This window comes from Balaenoptera acutorostrata, chromosome 3 (assembly GCF_949987535.1).
Source record: "Balaenoptera acutorostrata chromosome 3, mBalAcu1.1, whole genome shotgun sequence".
Classification (NCBI taxonomy): domain Eukaryota; kingdom Metazoa; phylum Chordata; class Mammalia; order Artiodactyla; family Balaenopteridae; genus Balaenoptera; species Balaenoptera acutorostrata.
Genome location: NC_080066.1, coordinates 31,345,164 through 31,368,862, shown reverse-complemented (window position 1 = coordinate 31,368,862; position 23,699 = coordinate 31,345,164). Strand labels below are relative to the sequence as shown.

The 23,699-nt window shown below is 37.5% G+C and overlaps 1 protein-coding gene and 1 pseudogene across 7 annotated transcripts in view; one reads left to right on the top strand and one right to left on the bottom strand.

Annotated features, from left to right (window-relative positions):
• Positions 1 to 23,699, bottom strand: part of TJP1 (tight junction protein 1) — a 115,443-nt gene that overhangs the window by 55,439 nt on the left and 36,305 nt on the right. For 6 of the 7 annotated variants that reach the window (XM_057542964.1, XM_057542965.1, XM_057542966.1 and 3 more), the window contains exons 3-4: positions 9,378 to 9,502; positions 8,588 to 8,690 (exon numbers count right to left, since the gene is read on the bottom strand). The exons of the other annotated variant lie outside the window; for it this stretch is intronic. In XM_057542964.1, coding sequence (XP_057398947.1) covers positions 8,588 to 8,690; positions 9,378 to 9,502 — 228 coding nt within the window. The remainder of the gene's footprint in view (positions 1 to 8,587; positions 8,691 to 9,377; positions 9,503 to 23,699) is intronic. 7 annotated transcript variants of the gene reach the window in all.
• Positions 10,180 to 10,650, top strand: LOC103014030 (60S ribosomal protein L23a-like; annotated as a pseudogene).

The following is a 23,699-nucleotide window of genomic DNA, read 5'->3' as shown; positions in this document are numbered from 1 at the left end:
TAGAAGAAATGGACAAATTCCTAGAAATGTACAACCTCCCAAGACTGAACCAGGAAGAAATAGAAAATATGAACAGACCAATTACCAGTAATGAAACTGAATCAATAATTTAAAAACTCCCAACAAACAGAAGTCCAAGACCATATGGCTTCACAAGTGAATTCTACCAAACATTTACAGAAGCGTTAACATGTATCCTTCTGAAACTCTTCCAAAACATTGCAGAGGAAGGAGTGCTTCTAAACTCATTCTATGAGGCCAGCATCACCCTGATAGCAAAACCAGACAAAGATATCACACAGAAAAGAAAATTACAGGCCAATATCAATGATAAACATAGATGTAAAATTACTCAACAAAATATTAGCAAACTGAATTCAACAATACGTTAAAAGGATCATACACCATGATCAAGTGGGATTTATCCAATGGATGCAAGGATGGTTCAATATCCACAAATCGACGTGATATATTCCACATTAACAAACTGAGGAAGAAAAATTTTATGATCGTCTCAATAAATGTTGAAAAAGCTTTTAATAAAATTCAACATCTACGTATGATAAAAGAAACTCTCAACAAAGTGCATATAGAGGGAACATACCTCAACATAAAAAAGGCCACATATAAGCCCACAGCTAACATGGTGGGCTCAATGGTATAAAGCTGAGAGCATTTTCTCTAAGATCAGGAACAAGACAAGGATGCCCACTGTCGCTCTTTTATTCAACTTAGTGTTGGAAGTCCTAGCCTCAGCAATCAGACAAGAAAAAGAAAAGGAATCCAAATTGGAAAGGAAGAAGTACAACTGTTACTGTTTGAGGATGACATGATACCCTATAAAAAATCCTAAAGGCGTCATGAATAAACTGCTAGAGCTCATCAATAAATTCGGCAAAGTTGCAGGATACAAAATTAATACACAGAAATCTGTTGTATTTCTATACACTAACAATGAACTATCAGAAAGAGAAATTAAGAAAACAATCCCACTTACAAATCATATCGAAAAATAAAATCCCTGGGAATAAATCTAACTAAGGAGGTAAAAGACCTATACTCGGAAATATAAAGACACCAATGCAAGACACTGAAGACAACGGGAAAAGATGTAAAGATATACCAAGTTCATGGACTGGAAGAATTAATATCACTAAAACAACCATACTATCCAAAGCAGTCTAAATATCCAATGCAATCCCTATCAAAATACCAATGGCATTTTTCACAGAACTAGAACAAGTAATTCTAAAATTTATATGGAAACACAAAAGACCCCAAATAGCAAAAAATGAACAAACAAAAACAATCTTGAGAATGAAGAACATAGCTGGAGGCATCATGCACCCAGATTTCAAACTATACTATATGGTTACAGTCATCAAAACAGCATGGTACTAGCACAAAACCAGACACATAAATCAATGGAACAGAATAGAAGGCCCAGAAGATGAATCCACGCTTACATGGGCAATTAATCTATGACAAAGGAGGCAAGAATGCACAATGGGGAAAAAACAGCCTCTTCAATAAATGGTGCTGGGAAAACAGGACAATTATATATAGAAGAATCATACTGGACTACTCTCTCATATCATGCACAAAAATAAATTCAAAATGGATACAAGATTTAAATATAAGCTCTGAAACCATAAAACTCCTAGAAGAAAACATAGGCAGTACACTATTTGACATCAGTCTTAAAAATATTTTTTGGATATGCCTCCTCAGGCAAGGGAAACAAAAGCACAAATAAACAGGACTACATCCAACTAAAAAAGCTTTTACACAGTGAAGTTAACTATCAACAAAACAAAAAGGCTGCCGACGCAATGGGAGAAGATATTTGCAAACAACATGACCCACAAGGGATTAATATCCAAAATATACAAAGAACTTACACAACTCAACGTCAAAAAATAAATAAACAAACAACTCAATTAAAAACTGGGTACAAGGGGCTTCCCTGGTGGCGCAGTGGTTGGGAGTCTGCCTGCCGGTGCAGGGGACACAGGTTCAAGCCCTGGTCTGGGAGGATCCCACATGCCACGGAGCAACTGGGCCCGTGTGCCACAACTACTGAGCTTGCGCCTCTGGAGCCTGTGCTCCGCAACGAGAGGCTGCGATAGTGAGAGGCCCGCGCACCGCGATGAAGAGTGGCCCCCGCTTGCCGCAACTAGAGAAAGCCCTCGCACAGAAACGAAAACCCAACACAGCCAAAAAATAAAGTGAAATTCTTTAAAAAAAACAAAAAACAAAAAAACAAACTGGGTACAAGATCTGAATAGACATTTTTCCAAAGAAGACATACAGATGGCCAACGGGCACATGAAAAGATGCTCAATATCACTAATCATCAGTGAAATGCAAATCAAAACCACAATGAGATATCACCTCCCACCTGTCAGAATGGCAATTATGAAAAAGAAAACAAATAACAAGCACTGACAAGGATGTGGAGAAAAGGGAACACTCATGCTCTGTTGGTGGGAAGGTAAATTAGTGCAGCCACTACGGAAAACAGTATGGAGACTCCTCAAAAAATTAAAAATAGAACTACCGTATGATCCAGCACATTCCACTCCTATTCACCCGGAGAAAATAAAAACACTAATTAGAAAAGACATTTATGGGAATCCCCTGGTGGTCCAGTGGTTAGGACTCCGCACTTCCACTACAGGGGGCGTGGGTGCAATCCCTGGTCGGGGAACTAAGATCCTGCATGCCACGAGGCCAAAAAAAAAAAAGGAGGAGAGGGGAGGGAAGAAAGAAAAAGGAAAAGACATTTGCATGCCTCTGTTCATTGCAGCATTATTTATGATATCCAAGATATGGAAGCAAAGCAAGTGCCCATCAATAGATGAACAGATAAAGAAGATTTGACACACACACACACACACACACAAATACTACTCAGCCATGAAAAAGAATAACATCTTGCCATCTGCAACAACACAGATGGACCTGCAGGGTATTACGCTAAGTGAAATAAGTCAGACAGAGAAAGACAACTACTGTATGATTTCACTTATATGTGGAATCTAAACAACAAATGAACGAACGTAACAAAACAGAAATGGAGTTACAGATACAGAGAATAGGTGGCTGCCAGAGGGAAAGGAACAGGTGAGACAGATCAAACAAACTTCCGGTTGCAAAATAAATGAGTCATGGGTATGAAATGTATGGTGTGGGAAACACAGTAACTACCTCGTATCTTTGTATGGTGACATATCGTAACTAGACTTATCCTGGTGACCATTTTGAAATATAGAGAAATATAGAATCACCATGTTGTGTAACAGGAACTAACAGTGTTGTAGGTCAATTATACTTCAAAAACAAACAAATTTATAGAAAAAGAGGTCAGATTTGTGGCTACAGAGGTGACGGTGGGGGGCGGGATTGGATGAGGACAATCAAAAAGTGCAAATTGGGGCTTCCCTGGTGGCGCAGTGGTTGAGAATCCGCCTGCCAAGGCAGGGGACATGGGTTCAAACCCTGGTCCGGGAAGATCCCACATGCTGCGGAGCAACTAAGCCCGTGTGCCACAACTACTGAGCCTGCGCTCTAGAGCTTGCGAGCCACAACTACTGAAGCCGGCGTGCCTAGAGCCCGTGCTCCGCAACAAGTGATGCCACCGCAATAAGAAGCCCGTGCACCACAATGAAGAGTAGCCCCCGCAACTAGAGAAAGCCCGTGCACAGCAACAAAGACCCAGTGCAGCCAAAAATAAAATAATTAATTAATTTTTTTTTTTAGAGTGCAGACTTCCCTTCACAAGATAAATAAGTACTAGGGATATAATGTACAACATGATAAATGTAATTAAAGTCGCTAAGAGAGTAAATCCTAAGAGTTCTCATCAGAAGGAAAAAAATTTTTTTTCTATTTCTTTAATTTTGTATCTATATGAGATGATGGATGTCATCATTTCATGAAGTCAAATCATCATGCTGCACACCTTAAACTTACACAGTGCCGTATGTCAACTGTATCTCAGTAAAGCTGGGGGGAAGTTACTTTCTCTTGACCCGTTGGTCCTGTGCCGGGACAAACCCCATCCTGTATTATCTTCCCCTTCAGATGGCTGCATCCCCACACTGGCTGATTAGCTTCTCCTCTATAAATTCATTTTACTTGAAAGAATTCTTTCATTTATTCAGCAATCCTTTCATCTACCTCTTTTTGCCCCAAATTCCATGGAATTTGCTAACACAGGTATCCCGAAACTGTTCTCCGAGATGCCAGTCACTAGGCCTGATTTATAGAGATCAGTGCCACTTCACATCGCCACTCCCACATGCTTTCAGTGTCTCATTTATTTGGTCTTCCTTCCTGGTCTCAGACAATTCGATCCTCTTCCTGCATGAACGACACCCTTTCAGAGTGGCTTATTCTCATTCCTCCCCACCTCCAAGACCTTTCCTCATCAATTACCACCCCCCCCACGCCAGGTACCAACAACTATAATCTCTCCCTGTTTACCTCCAGTCTGTCCTCTGCCTACTAATCTGCAAATTCATCTTCGATTCCCGCCTCGCTACTCATTTCCAAGCTATCATCTTTTCTCTTCCTTTTGTGACTCACTTTCTTCAAAGGGCTGCTCCACACTTAATACCACAGCTTCTTACCACCAAGAGCGATCAGAGAAGGCCTCTCTGAAGAAACAACATCGAAGCTGAAGGTCAACAAGGAGCAAGAGGCCAGCATGTGGAAAGGACAGGCAGCCAAGGCCCTGTTACGAATGGAGAAAAGGCTGCCTGCCTTGCTACTCCTGGTGCCCCATGGCTGAGGCCCTTCTCGGGCAACATTTACTGTAAAGCATTCCTCACTGCCTCCCTGAGTCTTACTCTCACCTCTATTTCCATCTCCAACATATTGTATTAGAAGCAATTCTTTGTGTTGGCACTTCGATCTTCAATCGCTCTCTAGTAAGGTATAAACAAAACAACCAGTTGAGTCCTCAAAGCTTTCCCCGTCACTCCCCTAAGAGAGCGAGCGCCACCTGTCTGAAATCTGCACCTGAAGCACCCTCCATCTCAGATGATGTGCATGATGGCTGTGACTGTGTGTACCCATCGAGCCTACTGAAATTCAAGTTCCCTGAGGAGAAGGTCCTGGCCAGGTCATTTACCTGTACCTGTAATGAAGTGTTCACACGTAGTAAGTGTTTAACTCATTGAAAAATATCCAGTCCTGCTATGATTCCCCATTTATATTATGAGTTAAGTACTATAAACCCACTCAGGCTTGGTAATCATACTTGATTTTAATACTGAAAACTGTGAAACAAAAATTCTGGGAAAAAATGCCTACTTCAAAACAGGTCAGCTGAACTAAACATTCAAATATAAAAAAAAACAATGAAATTATGTAATAAGTACTAGAATAAAATGTAAGATATATGTTTTTATAACTCTGGTAAGGTCAAGACTTTTGGAAGCATGACACCAAAGGCAGAGCCAATCAAATGAAAGTCTGACAGATATGACAGGATAAAAATGAAAACATTCCCATGATGATGAAATAAAATGATACAAAAACAAACCAAAAAAACACCGTAAACAACTTACACACACTCACAAAGAAAATGGAAAAACAATATATGCAGTGTCTACCACAAAAGGCTAATCATCTTAATACACACAACACTAGTGTGACAGTCATCACCATAAGGACAGGAACAGGCAAAGAAACATAACGGGAAGTATACACACCAGGTGAAGATCAAACCCACTTGTAATTTAAAATACCTCATTTGAAATACTATGTTTAGTCCATCAGTTTGGCAGAGATGTAAGTGTTGATGAAATTGGACTCTCTCAGTACCTTACTGGTTTTCTAATGGGCAAATTGGCAATCCATGTATCAAAAGTCATTCATGCCATCTGACTCTAAAAAGCTACTCCTAAGAAGTTATTCTTAAAAAGTAACTGAACAAGTAGACAGAAATACGATGATCTTTATTATTTTTAAAATAATAAAGATTATTTTTAAATAATCTTATTAAAAATAATTTTAATAAGATTATTTAAAAATAATCTTAATTTTTAAAAAAATACTTGTGGAAACTGGACACTGAAATGCCCATCAGTGAATGGGTCGAGGAAGTGTGCACACACACTGAAATGCTATGCAGCGATGTGGGTAAATACTGAAGTGTTCAGAGTTTATCTCTAGGAAGGTGTTTTCGCCCATTCGCTTCATAATGCTTTTTTAGTATGTTCAGAATTTTAGTAAAAATTACACATGTTCACTATGTTATAAACAATCTTTTACTATCTTCTCTTCACCTACTGTTAAACAAAATTAAGCATATTTATGGTAGTTATATTATCAAAGGAGTTCTAACATTTTAATTCAACTGAAAAGAAATTTATTGAGCCTAATGCCCAAGGGGGTCTTAGTTTATGGAAAGATATAAACTAAGAACCATCAAAATATAAGAGCCCAGGGCGGGGGAGGGAAGGAGCTGGCTACTCAGAACTGGGGTTGGGGGGGGGAGGGACATATAGAGTGACCTGCGGTTCTGGTTATGGCAGGAGATGAGTTAAGAAAGACATCCTACAATGAAAGGCCACATTCTAAGACACTATGGTTTTATTCTCAATGATGAAAACTTAGCATATGTTGATGATGTAACCCACTCTCTTCAGATGCAGGAATGAACAGCTACCCTCTGCTGACTGAACATGCTTCCACCCAACCCTCCTACAGCTTCTCCCTGAAGAGCAAACTACTTGCCCAACCTTCCTGAGTTCCACCTTTCCAAATGATGTAGCGAAGCACAGTGAGAGGAAAACTCATCCTTCTTACATGTGCTATTTCAAATACATAACAGGTTTTGGACTGTTTCTTACAAAATCATTTCTAAGGTGAGAAAAGTCTGAAGTGTAGGAGTACAACTTTCTTGGCTGTATTATTGATGTGGGGCATGTGTACTAAACATTTTGCATGGAAAAACACAACAGTTCAATATTCCAAAGAATGAAGCTGGAGCTATGGGTGAAGCTCACAACCTCAGACACAGGGAGAAAAATCCAATTTACCTAAGGTGCTCACCTTGGAATATGCAGTGACTCATCTGAAGAACACTTATTCAATTTATAAAAACCAACAAATATAAAAATTAGCAATTTGCTTCTGTAAATGCTACAATCTCATGTTATAAAAACTGTTTAAAAATTGTACCATCAACTAGCCAGTCTGTACACGAACTGCAATTTAAAACAACACTAGAGTTCCAGATGTAAAAATACGGTTACAATAAAAAGCTGTGAAAACACATGCACAGTAGAAGATGCCTGTCATCTGGAATGCAGTAACTAAACACTGGTTCTACTGCCACATGAGAAAACTCACTTAACCAGCAAGGACACTGGTTCGGGGATGAGCCATACGGCACAGGAGCCTACACAAGGTGAGAGGGCCTCCAACTGTGGGTGTACAGTCTCAGGAAATACCCCTTCTGGCTCTCACCATAGCTCCCAGAGGTCAAAACACCATGCAGGCCTCCTCACTCCAGCCCTCTCTTTTCTGTTGGGTCCACTGTGGCTCTGACTGTCTGCTGCAAAGTAGAAAGGTTCTCAGTGGACAAGGCAGGACAAACCATGTAGCCGCCAGCCTCTTCTTCCTACTCTACACACCTGAGGCTAAGGTCTCAAGCAGTACCTTAATTAGGCCTTTCAGAGTCTAGATAAGGCAGAAACAGGGGCAGCAAAGTGATTAATGTGCTCCTCTATGCATTGATAGATATAATTTTTTTTTTTGGCCTCGCAGCATGCGGGATCCTAGTTCCCTGACCAGGGATCGAACCTGTGCCCCCTGCAGTGGAAGCACAGAGTACTAATCACTGGACTGCCAGGGAAGTCCCTATGTAGATATAATTTTACGTAGGACTTTAACATTAAATCCATTCTCTGCTACATGTGCCTAGTTTTAACTGTGATTTGAGGCCAGTTATTGAGAGCTAGCTGAACTTTTCTCTTACTAAAAAAAGAAAAAAAAGAGGAAAAAAAAACTTCTCAAATATGAACAGAAGTCTAGCAATATACTAAAAAACATATGAATCCTGAACAACTCTACAAAACAAAAAACCGAAAAAAAAACAAAACACACAAAACAACCAAAAAAACAAACCCTTACCACTCTCTTTCCTCAAACTATATCACAGTAACAAAGTAGAGACAATGTATGTGTTCAAGTGACAACATAAAATTTGTCCACTGAACAAAACCTATAACAGAAAATACTTTAAACTGACTATATGCCAAGATTCAGTCTAACTTAAGCATTTTTTTGAAAAGGAAGCATTAAGCCATAAAGAGGTAACCATTCAACCAGGAGCTCCTTCCTTTCTTTTTCAATCAAAAAAAAATCCTGGTATCTGAGCTTTGAGAAAATACACACCAGTGATAAAACATACCACTGGTATTAGAAGAAACATTCTTACTTGTAAACAACTAACTTTAGAACTACTGTTCCAGATTTTATTTTCTTAAATGGGAAGAATGAATTCAAACACCAAAAACGTACCAACAGTAAAGTTGGTACCTTTATAAAATTAAAGGTAAAAAACACTTACAATTTTTGCATTTTTTCCACTTTTCCTTAGTTGCTGAACAGCAAAAGCATGTTCAACATTATCCATTGAAACGCCATTAACCATCGCGACTCGGTCATTTTCCCTAAGGAAAAAAAGTGACCAAAATAATAACATGTTAGATGAAACCATACAAGTAAGTTTATAAAGATATTTTCAAGATAGGATCTTCAAAAAAGATATTCTAATTATGGGCTAATTAATCTGTCTTCAGATCAATGATAAAATAATGTCCAGCTATTTAATTTCAGATCCCCCACAAAAAATGTTTAGCACTTGTAACTAACCACAGGTCATTAATTTTTTAACCATTAACACAATGTTTCCCAAAAGGATTGAACAGGTACCACAATACACAAAATGACTTCTGGTGGTACAGTTACAGGCATTCAATGATACTAATAGTCATAAGGCTGGAAAAAGGTATTCCTTCTTTAAAGAAAAAGTCTTTCTCCTTCCAATTTTCTTTCAGTCCTTCTACTCATACTCTCATTTTTTTGCTAGTGTAACTTTTGCCTCTTTTTTATCTTGCAAATCTTCTTGTTGAACAAAAACGGTTAAGACTCAGGGTGAGAGGCTCCTGAAGGCTAAATTCTACCCCAAACTGAGTAACAAGTTTTCTTTTCACTACCTTTATTTTTTACAGTGACCTTCTATTTAAGTTAAGTGATACTAGCTTTCCATATATGACAGAGACAAGCATAAACGTATATTAATTTAGAAAAATCACTAGCATGGCATGCCAGTGGCTAAGGGTAGGAAACATGCTTACTGCAGCTGCCCTTCTGCGGGTCCTCCTTTAAGCACGTCTGAAATCACTATCGAGGTTTCCCCACTCTGGAAATGAGGATTATCTCTTCCACCAGATATTGCAATTCCAAATCCAAATCCAGGAGCCTAAAGTAATAATTACAGTAAAATGTTATGATGTCATACTCTACAATCTAAAAAACTTCAAATATAAAAATTACAATCCTATTACAAAATGCTCACTCACTTGTATGGAAACACATCAGAATGACCTATCCTGATATGGGAATGCAGGCTTTAATAAATTTAATGCTGGGTATAACAGAATATTGAAAACTGTCAATTACATGAATGTTCTTTAAGAACTAAAACACATTTAAAAATTCTGAACAATGAAATCCTGAATTCATTTTTGCTTATCAGAAGGGTTCCTGAGGGAATTGGCAGTGTCCCCCTGTGATCATCACAAACACTGGCAACTGATTTGTAGAATGACAGATTTAATAAGCATATAAACCGGGTGGCATTTTATATAATAAAATATCAACAGCTGTGAAAATCAACTTCCTTCACTTACCCTAAAAATCTCTACTGAAGTAATACACTATAATATCTTACGCACACTGCATACAATAGAAAGTATACATTAATCATATCAAGCATTTTAAAATTACTTATATTTTTAATTAAACAAAATCATAATTATATACTCCTAAATGAGCTGAAAATCTTTACCACAGTGACTAAGGACAGCCCAGCACAGAAAAAAATCAACATACTACCAAGTTATTTAAAAATTACCTAATCTCGCTTTTTTCACGAAGATGGCGCCAAAGGTGAAGAAGGAAGCCCCTGCCCCTCCCAAAGCATAAGCCAAAGCAAAGGCTTTGAAGGCCAAGAAAGCTGTGTTGAAAGGCATACACAGCCACAAAAAAAAGAAGATCCGGACGTCACCCACCTTCCGACGGCCCAAAACACTGCGGCTCAGGAGGCAGCGCACATATCCTCGGAAGAGCACCTCTAGGAGAAAAAAGCTTGACCACTGTGCCACCATCAAGTTCCCCCTCACCACTGAGTCAGCCATGAAGAAGACAGAAGACAACAACACACTGGTGTTCACTGTGGATGTCAAGGCCAACAAGCACCAAATTAAATAGGCTGTGAAGAAGCTCTGTGACACTGACGTGGCTAAGGTCAACACCCTGATCAGGCCTGACGGAGAGAAGAAGGCATATGTTCGACTGGCTCCTGACTATGATGCTTTGGATGTTGCCAACAAAATTGGGATCATCTGAGTCCAGCTGGCTAATTCTAAATATAGAAGTTTTCACTATAAAAAAATAATTAAATAAGAATAAATAAATAAAAATTAAAATTACCTAATCTCAAAGAAATCCACACCATTCCCTAGAAAGGAAATGAAGTATTCAGAGTCGTCTAAAAGAAACAGCCAATATTTTCCTAGGGCTCCAGAATCAGAAAACCAGAGGTTATGTTTTCATATAACATTGTACTACACTATGCTCTACAATCCAAACCACCTGAGGACAAAGGTAACAACTTCCTTCCACGACTGTCCCATCCACAAAGAAGACCACGCCCACCATGGACAGGGGATACATCATGACCTCCCCTTCCACCCCAAAGTCTACTGAAATAGCCAAATAAGAAGAAAAGAGAAAAACTCTCCTTAAAAAAGAATAAACACCAGCAATTCCACACCTAGGTATATACCCAAGAGAAATGAAAACATGTGTGCACACAGAGATTTATAGCCACACACAGCAGCAGCATTTATAATAGCCAAAAACTGCAAACAACCCAAATGTCTATCAACTGATGAATGGATAAATAAAATATGGTATATCCATTAAATGAATTATCTGCAATAGAAAGGAGTGAAGTACTGATACATGCTACAAAATGGGGAACATAGAAAACGATGCTATCTAAAAGAAGCCAACCATAAAAGACCGCACACATCATACAATTCCTCTTAGATGAAATGTTCAGAAAAGACCAATCTGTATGAAACAGAAAACAGACTGGTGATTGTCGAGGGCTGGGGTGTGGAAAGGGATGGAGACATTGGGGAGGGATGATTTATGAGTAACATTATTCTTTTTAGGGTGATGGAATGCTTAAAAAGTGACTCTGGTGATGGTCTTACAGATCTGTGAATATACTAAAAATCACTAAATTGTACATTTAAAGGGTGAATTGTATGGTATGTGAATTACATTGCAATAAAGCTAATACCCCCAAAAAAGGTTAATGTGAAAAAACAAACAGGAAAACATCTGGGTGGCAGAAGATAATGGCAACTGCCTGAATCTGTGTCTCCAAAATAATACAAAACAGATCACTACACAAAACCATACCCTTAATAAAGCTCAAACCAGAGAATATGCAAATTTCAAAACAGGCAGAAGTACACCTAAAATTTCAAAAATAAAGAAATGATTAGAAAGAAAATAACTATTAGCACACAATTAGAAAACATAAGAGACTGCAGAACAAGTTCAAATAAATTTGAAAACTTAGATAAAACAGATAATTTTGTAGGGAAATACAGATTATTGAAATTGACTCTATTAGAAATAAAGACTTCAGCAACCCAATTGCTGAAGAGGAAACAGAGATAGTTATGAGGGAATTATCCCACAAAAAACACCAGGCACAGATGATTTCACAGGGAATTCTACCAAAACATCAATATCCAGATAGCCTCGATGCTCCATAAATTGTTCCAGAGCACCCTAAAATGAAGGAAAGCTTCTAATTCTTTTCAAGAAGCAATTATAATATTGATATCTAAATCTGATAATGACTATCCACGATAAAGACAGGGCTTCCCTGGCGGCGCAGTGGTTAAGAACCCACCTGCCAATGTAGGGGACACGGGTTCGAGCCCTGGTCCGGGAAGATCCCACATGCCACGGAGCAACTAAGCCTGTGCACCACAACCACTGAGCCTGCGCTCTAGAGCCCACACACCACAACTACTGAGCCCACGCACCTAGAGCCCATGCTCCGCAACAAGAGAAGCCACCACAATGAGAAGCCCAAGCACCCCAACAAGAGTAGCCCCTGCTTACTGCAACTAGAGAAAGCCCACACGCAGCAACGAAGACCCATCACAGCCAAAAATTTAAAAAACAAATTAATTAATTGATTAAAAAGAAAAAGACAGAGCCCCCCTCCGAATACTAAAGCCTAACATCATTTATAAAGGCCAACACCATACAAATATTCCATGACAAGGTGATTTATTTCCAAGACTGTTGTATTAGGAAAGCCACTGTATAGGAGACCCTATTAATAAACCTAGAGAAAAAAATTCAGAGATTATATCCATAGACCCTGGAAAGGCCTTTGACAAAATCTAACATTCACGACCAAGGGGAAAAAAAATTCATGAAAATGCCTTCAATCTGTTTTAATATTTCATTTTATGTTAAAGTACATGAAGAACCTTACCCACACACACAGTTGAAAAGGAGAGGAGTTATTTTAGTAAACCTTTTAGATAATTATGGATATTCATGTTTGATTTTATATCGGTAAGTGATAGTTTCTTAATGGGTGGCTACAATGTGCAACTTGAAACCATATCAGTGGACTTTTTGTAGTTACATGAATACCCATCCACTGGCCTATTTTGCACTTTGAATGGATTATTTTATCCATTGTGATTTTATAATAGCATGTCTTGGTCATCTGGAAATTATTTAGGTAAATCTTTCAAATGATGACACATTTCACCACTATACAATATTTTTTAAAAATCATACTTTAATATCACCACCAATGCAATCAAAGTCTTTAAGTAGTGAAAAGTATTGAGCTCATCTCATGGTGGCAGATAAGTGTTTTCCAAATTTTAATTTTTGTTTTAAAATTCAATTTTCTTCATTGGCAACAACAATTATCAGAGTTGTTTTCCTTGAAGCAACAGGTACTCACTTGAGAAAAATGTTTGTCAAATATTCCAGTCTGGATAACCATTCCTTCAAGTAAAAGTGGTGTTACACACACAAATACACAGTTGGTTGAGCTTCCAATTCAAACAATCATGCAAGTACTTCAGTATAAAGCAGAAATGCCTTATGCATATTTCCCATTTCAATACACAGATTATTTTTAAAATGTCTATTCAAAAGCTGACATGTGGTAAAATGAGTAATTTTTACTGCTTTAAGTTATTCTGCAGCAAAACTGGGATTGTTCTTATAAACTGTGAGTAAGCCCAGGAACTATTAGGATGGTTTGGGGCTCTGAGGCCAGTTTTACCTCATACCACTGCTTCTGTACCTTCACTACAACTATCAACACAGTGAAAAAGACAAATAACATTTTTGTGCTGTTATGAAAATAGTTTGTCCTAAGCATAAAAAGACTTCAGAGATCTTTTGGGGTCCTCAGCCCATACTTTGAAAACACTGATATTAAAAACCACTGAAAAAAGAGCAAAACAAAAAACAAAAACCCCAAAACAAACAAAAAAAAAACCCCAATGAAGCAATTTACAAAAGATATGAAATGTTAAAACTCATAAGAAACGCAAATTAAAACCACACAGAGAATGGTAAAAATTAAAGTATAACAACACATTTTGTTGAGGAGGCTGTAGAAAAATAGGCACCACTGCTAACGGGCATGCAAACTGCTACAATTCTTTAGGAGAGGAATTTGGCAATCCTAACAAAATTACAAAAGCATTTATGTATGTATGCATTTATTTATATTTTTGGCTGCGTCAGGTCTTAGTTGTGGCACGCGGGCTCCAGAGCACATGGGCTCCATTGTTGCAGCACATGGGCTCTCTAGTTGTGGCACAGGGGCTCAAGTAGTTGCGGCACAGCATGTGGGATCTTAGTTCCCCGACCAGGGATCAAACCCGCGTCCCCTGCATTGGAAGGCGGATTCTTAACCACTGGGCCACCAGGGAAGTCCTCAAAAGCACTTTATCTTTCAACAGAGTGAACCAGTTTCTAGGAATGTACCCTGAAGATTACATATACAGCTCCAAAAATAAGAAAATACATATGTACATAGTTATTCACTGCAGATTGTAACTGCAAATACTGGAAAAAACCTAAAACACCCAAGGGTTACCTCCAGGGCAGTCTGGGGAGGGGTGTGTTATTCTTTGACTTTTTTTCCGTCCTTGGAGAAGGCTAGCACTAATCTTTTATTCTGGATACTTTTATACTGTGCATTTATATCTTGCTTGATAATTCTTTTATTTAAAAATTAAAAACATTAACACAAAAATATTAAAGAAATGCCAAAAACATCAGGACTTTTCAATACGGAAGGCGGAGGTGAGTAGATACTTCCTAAGATTTGCTTGTGAACAAGTAAGTACAGTCCTGGCTGCATGAGCCAGGCATCAAACCCAGGCAAAGCATACTGCTTCCATGCAGCGCCAGCACTCTGTGGGGCATGTCATCCTGCTGGATCAGCGCTGGCTGCAGTTCATTTAATGACTACCCAGGAAGTCTGTGATTCCCAACCCTGGCTGCAGATGAAAATCATTTGGGATCAGTCTCAAAACTGCTTGATGATTGCCAAACTCTCAACCCCACAACAATTAAATAAAACTGGAGGAGGGCAGATAGCAGGCATTTAAAAAAAAAAATCTCCTAAGTGATTCTAATGGGCAGTCAGGGCTGAGAACCTTAGCCTTAAAAGCTTTGTGAATATCAGACCAGGGTGATCATCAAAAACTATAAAAGGTTCGACTATCCCCCACTTTCCCTTCCCTCTTAGGGAAGGTTTCTCTCTGAAACCTTTTTAGCCTTAGATCTCCACCACGGTCCTATTTTTGGCCTTTTCAATAGATTTCTTACGTCCACTGCACTACAATTTACCCTCCATCATGTTCAAAGGATTATTATTCTAAAACAAACCCAATTCTGTCATTCTATTGCCCACAGGTCCAAGTTCCTTAACATGCAATATCCTGAAATGCAATGCCAGCTTGCTTCCCAGCACCCCAGTCTTTACCCTAAACACACTTAACTACTGACCCCCGCTTAAGCATGCCATGCATCATCAAGTTCCAAGCTTTCACATTTCTTCTCTGCCTAGGATTCCTTTAGCACCTCACCCTTCAACATCCAGTTTCAACGTCATCTCCTTCATAAAACCAACCTAGCTTTTCACAGGCACAAGTGCCCCATCCTGTAGGCTCTCCGACCACATAGACACACTTCTGCTACTTAACACACAGCACTGTAAGTAGCCTGGGTATCAGAGGTTCATTTGGGAGGGGTTTACATATTCTTCTACACATCCCAGCTGAGTACAACCCTGCAAGGGCCTAACACAAAGTGGCTCATCAATGTTAGGGCACTAAAACAAGTATCTGACTAATTATTCAATTTAATTTTAACTCAATTTCCCTTTATAGAGTTGTCTTTTAAAACTCACACTAATTTGAGCACTAAAACCTCATTAGCAGCCAGAGTAGTAGCATGGATTTGGAATTTCTTGCATTTCCAAATAAAAACAAGCAGGGCAACTATACAGCAAACCAAAAACCATATATACAGCAAAAAAAAAAAACCCCACAGGTAACCAATGTACCCCCCTGAGGAAGCAGGTGGGGATGAGCAACACCTATGGGACTTGTGTGTTCCCAAAACCTACTTGGGAAGAAAGCCACAGGCATCTGACACACCTAAGACCTGAAGAACCCCACAAATAACTAACAGGTATTTACTGGAAAGAACGGCACGGCAATTTGAGAACAACAGCTGAAACTGGGAGGGATTTTGCCTCTCCAGTTGTCAGTGAGAACAAGGAGCCTGCAGTAGGGCGTGAATGGGCTAGAGCAGTGTAACCCCTAGGAATTCTCAACACGGACCTGCCAGTGGATTCAGACTCGAGAGGGACAGGAACAGCAAAAGATGAAAGGGTACAAAAGGCATGGGCCTAGGAAATGTCAGACAGCAGCAGTTATGTTTCTTTAGTGCATGCACACACACAAGAAAACTAAGCCAATTTCTAGAAGCTCAAGAAAGCTAATTTCCCATAAAATTGAGCAAAAAAGGGATTATGATCAAATCCCTTAGAAAATTACTATAGAACACAATGAGTAGCAGAATACCCCTAAAGAAAATGAAAGCATGCTGAAAAGAGTACTCAAAAAAAGAAAAATAAAGGCTCAAAACTGTTACCATTATAAAACAAGTGAAAAGGCATTACAAAAATATACAAGACATGAAAGAATATAAATAAGAATTTTAGACAATCACAGAAAGATAGACAAAATGAAAAGGCAGAGGACTTTGTACCAGATGAAGGAACAAGATAAAACACCATAAAAACAACTAAATGAAGTGGAGATGGGCAACCTTCCAGAAAAAGAATTCAGAATAATGATAGTGAAGATGATCCAGAACCTCAGAAAAAGACTGGAGGCAAAGATCGAGAAGATGCAAGAAATGTTTAACAAAGACCTAAAAGAATTAAAGAATAAACAAACAGAGATGAACAATACAATAACTGAAATGAAAAATACACTAGAAGTAATCAATAGCAGAATAACTGAGGCAGAAGAACGGATAAGTGACCTGGAAGACAGAATGGTAGAACTCACTGCTGCGGAACAGAAAAAAGAAAAAAGAATGAAAAGAAATGAAGACAGCCTAAGAGACCTCTGGGACATTAAACGCAACAACATTCACATTACAGGGGTCCCAGAAGGAGAAGAGAGAGAAAGTACCCAAGAAAACATTTGAAGTGATTATAGTCAAAAACTGCCCTAACATGGGAAAAGAAATAGCCACCCAAGTCCAGGAAGCACAGAAGAGTCCCATACAAGATAAACCCAAGGAGACACACACTGAGACATAGTAATCAAACTGACAAAAATTAAAGACAAAGAAAAATCAATGAAAGCAACAAGGGAAAAATGACAAATAACATACATGGGAACTCCCATAAGGTTAACAGCTGATTTCTCAGCAGAAACTCTACACACCAGAAGGGAGTGCCACGATATATTTAAAGTGATGAAAGGGAAGAACCTACAACCAAGATTACTCTACCTGGCAAGGATCTCATTCAGATTCGAAAGAGAAATCAAAATCTTTACAGACAAGCAAATGCTAAGAGAATTCAGCACCAGCAAACCAGGCCTACGACAAATGCTAAAGGAAATTCTCTAAGTGGGAAAAACAAGAGAAAAAAAGGACCTACAAAAACAAACAGGTAACAATTAAGAAAATGGTAATAGGAACATACATACTGATAATTACCTTAAATGTGAATGGATTAAATGCTCCAACCAAAAGACACAGGCTCCTTGAATGGATACAAAAACAAGACCCATATATATGCTATCTACAAGACACCCACTTGAGACCTAGGGACACATACAAACTGAAAGTGAGGGGGATGGAAAAAGATATTCCATGCAAATGGAAATCAAAAGAAAGTTGGAGTAGCACACTCATATCAGATAAAATAGACTTTAAAATAAAGAATGTTACAAGAGACAAGGAAGGACACTACATAGTGATCAGGGGATCAATCCAAGAAGAAGATATAATCATTGTAAATATATATGCACCCAACATAGGAGCACCTCAATACATAAGGCAACTGCTAACAGCTATAAAAGAGGAAATCGACAGTAACACAAGAATAGTGGGGGACTTTAACACCTCACTTACACCAATGGACAGATCATCCAAAAGGAAAATAAATAAGGAAACAGAAGCTTTAAATGACACAGTAGACCAAATAGATTTAACTGATATTTGTAGGACATTCCATCCAAAAACAGCAGATTACACTTTCTTCTCAAGTGCGCATGGAACATTCTCCAGGATAGATCACATCTTGGGTCACAAATCAAGTCTCAGTAAATTTAAGAGAACTGAAATCATATCAAGCATCTTTTCTGACCACAACGCTATGAGATTAGAAATGAATTACAGGGAAAAAACCATAAAAAACACAAACACATGGAAGCTAAACAATACGTTATTAAATAACTAAGAGATCACTGAAGAAATCAAAGAGAAAATCAAAAAATACCTAGAGACAAATCACAATGAAAACACGACAATCCAAAACTTATGGGATGCAGCAAAAGCAGTTCTAAGAGGGAAGTTTATAGCTATACAAGCCTACCTCAAGAAACAAGAAAAATCTCAAATAAACAATCCAACCTTACACCTAAAGGAACTAGAGAAAGAAGAGCAAACAAAACCCAAAGTTAGCAGAAGGAAAGAAATCATAAAGATCAGAGCAGAAATAAATGAAATAGAAACAAAGAAAACAATAGCAAAGATCAATAAAACTAAATGCTGGTTCTTTGAGAAGATAAACAAAATTGATAAACCTTTAGCCAGACTCATCAAGAAAAAGAGGGAGAGGACTCAAATCAATAAAATTAGAAATGCAAAAGGAGAAGTTACAACAGACACCACAGAAATACAAAGCACCCTAAGAGACTACTACAAGCAACTCTATGCCAATAAAATGGACAACCTGGAAGAAATGGACAAATTCTTAGAAAGGTATAACCTTCCAAGACTGAACCAGAAAGAAATAGAAAATATGAACAGACCAATCACAAGTAATGAAATTGAAACTGTGATTAAAAATCTTCCAACAAACAAAAGTCCAGGACCAGATGGCTTCACAGATGAATTCTATCAAACATTCAGAGAAGAGCTAACATCCATTCTTCTCAAACTCTTCCAAAAAATTGCAGAGGAAGGAACACTCCCAAACTCATTCTATGAGGCCACCATCACCCTGATACCAAAACCAGACAAAGATACCACAAAAAAAAGAAAATTATAGACAAATATCACTGATGAATATAAATGCAAAAATCCTCAACAAAATACTAGCAAACAGGATCATACACCATGATCAAGGTGGATTTTTCCCAGGGATGCAAGGATTCTTCAATATATGCAAATCAATCAATGTGATACACCATATTAACAAATTGAAGAATAAAAACCATATGATCATCTCAATAGATGCAGAAAAAGCTTTTGACAAAATTCAACACCCATTTATGATAAAAATTCTCCAGAAAGTGGGTATAGAGGGAACCTACCTCAACATGATAAAGGCCATATACGACAAACTCACAGCAAACATCATGCTCAATGATGAAAAACTGAAATCATTTCCTCTAAGATCAGGAACAAGACAAGGATGTCCACTCTCACCACTATTATTCAATATAGTTTTGGAAGTCCTAGCCATGGTAATCAGAGAAGAAAAAGAAATAAAAGCAATACAAATTGGAAAAGAAGAAGTAAAACTGTCACTGTTTGCAGATGACATGATACTATACATAGAGAATCCTAAAGATGCCACCAGAAAACTACTAGAGCTAATCAATGAATTTGGTAAAGTTGCAGGATACAAAATTAATGCACAGAAATCTCTTGCATTCCTATACACTAACAACAAAAGATCAGAAAGAGAAATTAAGGAAACAATCCCATTCACCATTGCAACAAAAAGAATAAAATACCTAGGAATAAACCTACCTAAGGAGGTAAAAGACCTGTACTCAGAAAACTGTTAACACACTGATGAAAGAAATTAAAGATGACACAAACAAATGGAGAGATATACCTTGTTCTTGGATTGGAAGAATCAATATTGTGAAAATGACTATACTACCCAAAGCAATCTACAAATTCAATGCAATCCCTATCAAATTACCAGTGGCATTCTTTACAGAACTAGAACAAAAAATCTTAAAATCTGCATGGAGACACAAAGACCCCGAATAGCCAAAGAAGTCTTGAGGGAAAAAAATGGAGCTGGAGGTATCAGACTCCCTGACTTCAGACTATACTGCAAAGCTACAGTAATCAAGACAACATGGTACTGGCAAAAAAACAGAAATATAGATCAGTGGAACAGGATAGAAAGCCCAGAGATAAACCCATGCACCTATGGTCAACTAATCTATGACAAAGGAGGCAAGGATATACAATGGAGAAAAGACAGTCTCTTCAATAAGTGGTGCTGGGAAAACTGGACAGCTACATGTAAAAGAATGAAATTAGAACACTCCTTAACACCATATACAAAAATAAACTAAATGTAAGACTGGACACTGTAAAACTCTTAGAGGAAAACATAGGAAGAACACTCTTTGACATAAATCACAGCAAGATCTTTTTTGATCCACCTCCTAGAGTAACGGAAATAAAACCAAAAATAAACAAATGGGACCTAATGAAACTTCAAAGCTTTAGCAAAGCAAGGGAAACTACAAACAAGATGAAAAGACAACCTTCAGAATGGGAGAAAATATTTGCAAACAAATCAATGGACAAAGGATTAATCTCCAAAATATATAAACAGCTCATGCAGCTCAATATTAAAAAAACAAACAACCCAATCAAGAAATGGGGAGAAGACCTAAATAGACATTTCTCCAAAGAAGACATACAGATGGCCAAGAAGCACATGAAAAGCTGCTCAACATCACTATTATTAAGAAATGCAAATCCAAACTACAATGAGGTATCACCCCACACCAGTTAGAATGGGCATCATCAGAAAATCTACAAACAACAAATGCTGGAGAGGGTGTGGAGAAAAGGGAACCCTCTTGCACTGTTGGTGGGAATGTAAATTGATACAGCCACTACGGAGAACAGTATGGACGTTCCTTAAAAAACCAAAAATTTAATTACCATATGACCCAGCCATCCCACTACTGGGCATATACCCAGAGAAAACCATAATTCAAAAAGACACATGCACCCCAATGTTCACTGCAGCACTATTTACAATAGCCAGGTCATGGAAACAACCTAAATGCCCATTAACAGACAAATGGATAAAGAAGATGTGGTACATATATACAATGGAATATTACTCAGCCATAAAAAGGAATGAAATTGGGTCATTTGTAGAGACATGGATGGATCTAGAGACTGTCATACAGAGTGAAGTAAGTCAGAAAGAGAAAAACAAATATCGTATATTAACGCATATATGTGGAACCTAAAAAAATGGTACAGATAAACTGGTTTGCAGGGCAGAAATAGAGAGACAGATGTAGAGAACAAACATATGGACACCAAGGGGGGAAAGTGGTGGGAGTGGTGGTGGGAAGAATTGGGAGATTGGGATTGACATGTATACACTAATATGTATAAAACACATAACTAATAAGAACCTTCTGTATAAAAAATAAAATAAAATTCAAAAACTCAGAAAATAAAAAAAAAGAATTTTAAGAATTCAGAAATGAGGCTGACAGAATTCAAGAGTTAATTAGAAATTTTAAAAAGCCATTTTAGATAGGAACACAAATAAACATAATATCCTGAAAGAAACAGAAAAGTAAAAAGGAGAAATCTTTTATAAAACAGAAAAAGAAATGATTCAGGAGATTTTTTAAAAAGGATTTGAGAGAAAATTACAAATAATGAAGACAGGCAAAAGAGATACAACATACGAATAATAGGAATACCTAAAGACTAAGCTGAAATAGGAGAAAAAAAACCCATAAAACTAAAATTAAATAAAGAACTTTCCTGATACATGTATTTTATATATCCTTCCATATATTTATATATGTAATTGAAACTGTATACTCAAAGGACACAAATCACTGTAGATACCTGAGAATATCTATTCAGAGGAAATGCCAAAATATATTCAAATAAAATGACTAGATTTTAAGAAGATTCTTTGGCATCTAGGCAAAAAGAGCTATAATTTAAAAAGAAATATAAATTAGATTATCATCACACTTGGGTAGCAACACATTATGCCAAAAATAACATAGTTAAGATACTCAACGGAAACAATGAGCCATGGATTTTATATCCAGTAAAGCTAATCTTCAAGTATAAAAGGGCACAGAAAAGCTAATAAACATATAAGAAAAACACAGGCAATATTGTTTTTCATGATCCTTTCCTAATAGAAAATAACTTTCTGACAATCAAAATGACAAGAGGCACATGGAAAGGACTGGTGATAAGCATTAAATATACACCTACTTACAGGATTAAATGCGGATTAAAGGGAGAAAGGTTAAATTATATAATAGCTATATGGTCTACATAGAGTAAAACCATTTCTTTAAATGGAGAGAGGAATAGGGTGAGCATTTGTAAAAAATTTTTAACACTGTTTCCAGTAATCAAAATTGACAGTAGTAGAATTATTATTATTCTGAGGCAATCATATGCTCTGTACTGGATTTACAAAAGACTAACATGGTGCTTTTCAGAGGGATTTTCAAACGAAATGGAAAATAATCCATTTTTCTCATATATCTTTACCATAAAAAAATTTTAGGTGTGTCAAAATATAGTTGATTTTTATATGTTTACACGAGAAAATGTCCAAGATAATGGTTTTTATTATGGTGATGGGAGAAGTGGTTTAAAGCAGTATAATATGATCTCATTGATATGTGCACACACACACGATTATAGCTTTTGGATGGAATTAAATGCATCGAAGAATTTTATTTTCATATTTTGTCCTTTCGACATCACAGGCAGCCATAAGCAACAATAATATGTATATCTACCTTTGCCTGGTAGTGAAACTGAGTTTATGATAAACAAGAGGCCTGGAATCTGTTCAGTTATTTGCCCAGTTTCACTGGACACTAGCCATGCGCATTCCTTTACATTTCATTGTAACTGCTTTTGCACTGAGTACTTGCAACAGGGAACATATGGCCAACGAAGCTGAAAATATTTACTATCTGACCTTTTACAGAAAAGGTTTGCCCACTTATCTGTTATAGTATTTCTTGATTCCTTAAAAGATTTTTTAAAAAGGGGAAAAAATTCCTGAAGGTTGACTGTTGATTCACTTGCAGAAATATAACTGCATAATATGAATAACCTCTCCTCCAAAGATTCTTCTGTTTCCTTCAAATATGCCCAATTCTCTACTTAAAGATTCTCCCCGCTGCCTTCTTTTTTTTCTCCTGTTTTTCATGCCAAATTTCTACAACCAACTAACTTAATTCTAACTTTTCTCACCTTATACAGTTTTACTCCTATAGTTTTTGTAGTTTGACTCCTCTCCCCTTCTTCTTCCAATCTACCCTCAACATTCTATGAAAATTGTTCTAGTCATGTGTTTTCACAGTGAACACGGGGATCAAAATTTTTTTAAATGGATGGATCCAATTTTTCAAATGGTTCCTCGGCAATCATTTGTTCAACTTCCTTTCTACAAATGAATTCAGAAGGCCTGGAATCCTATGTGTCACTCCACTACCTGCCAACTAGACCTTATGTAGGACTTCTCTGTGGACTTAGAGAGATTAGGATTTTATCAACTCTGGTAACACTTTAATTCT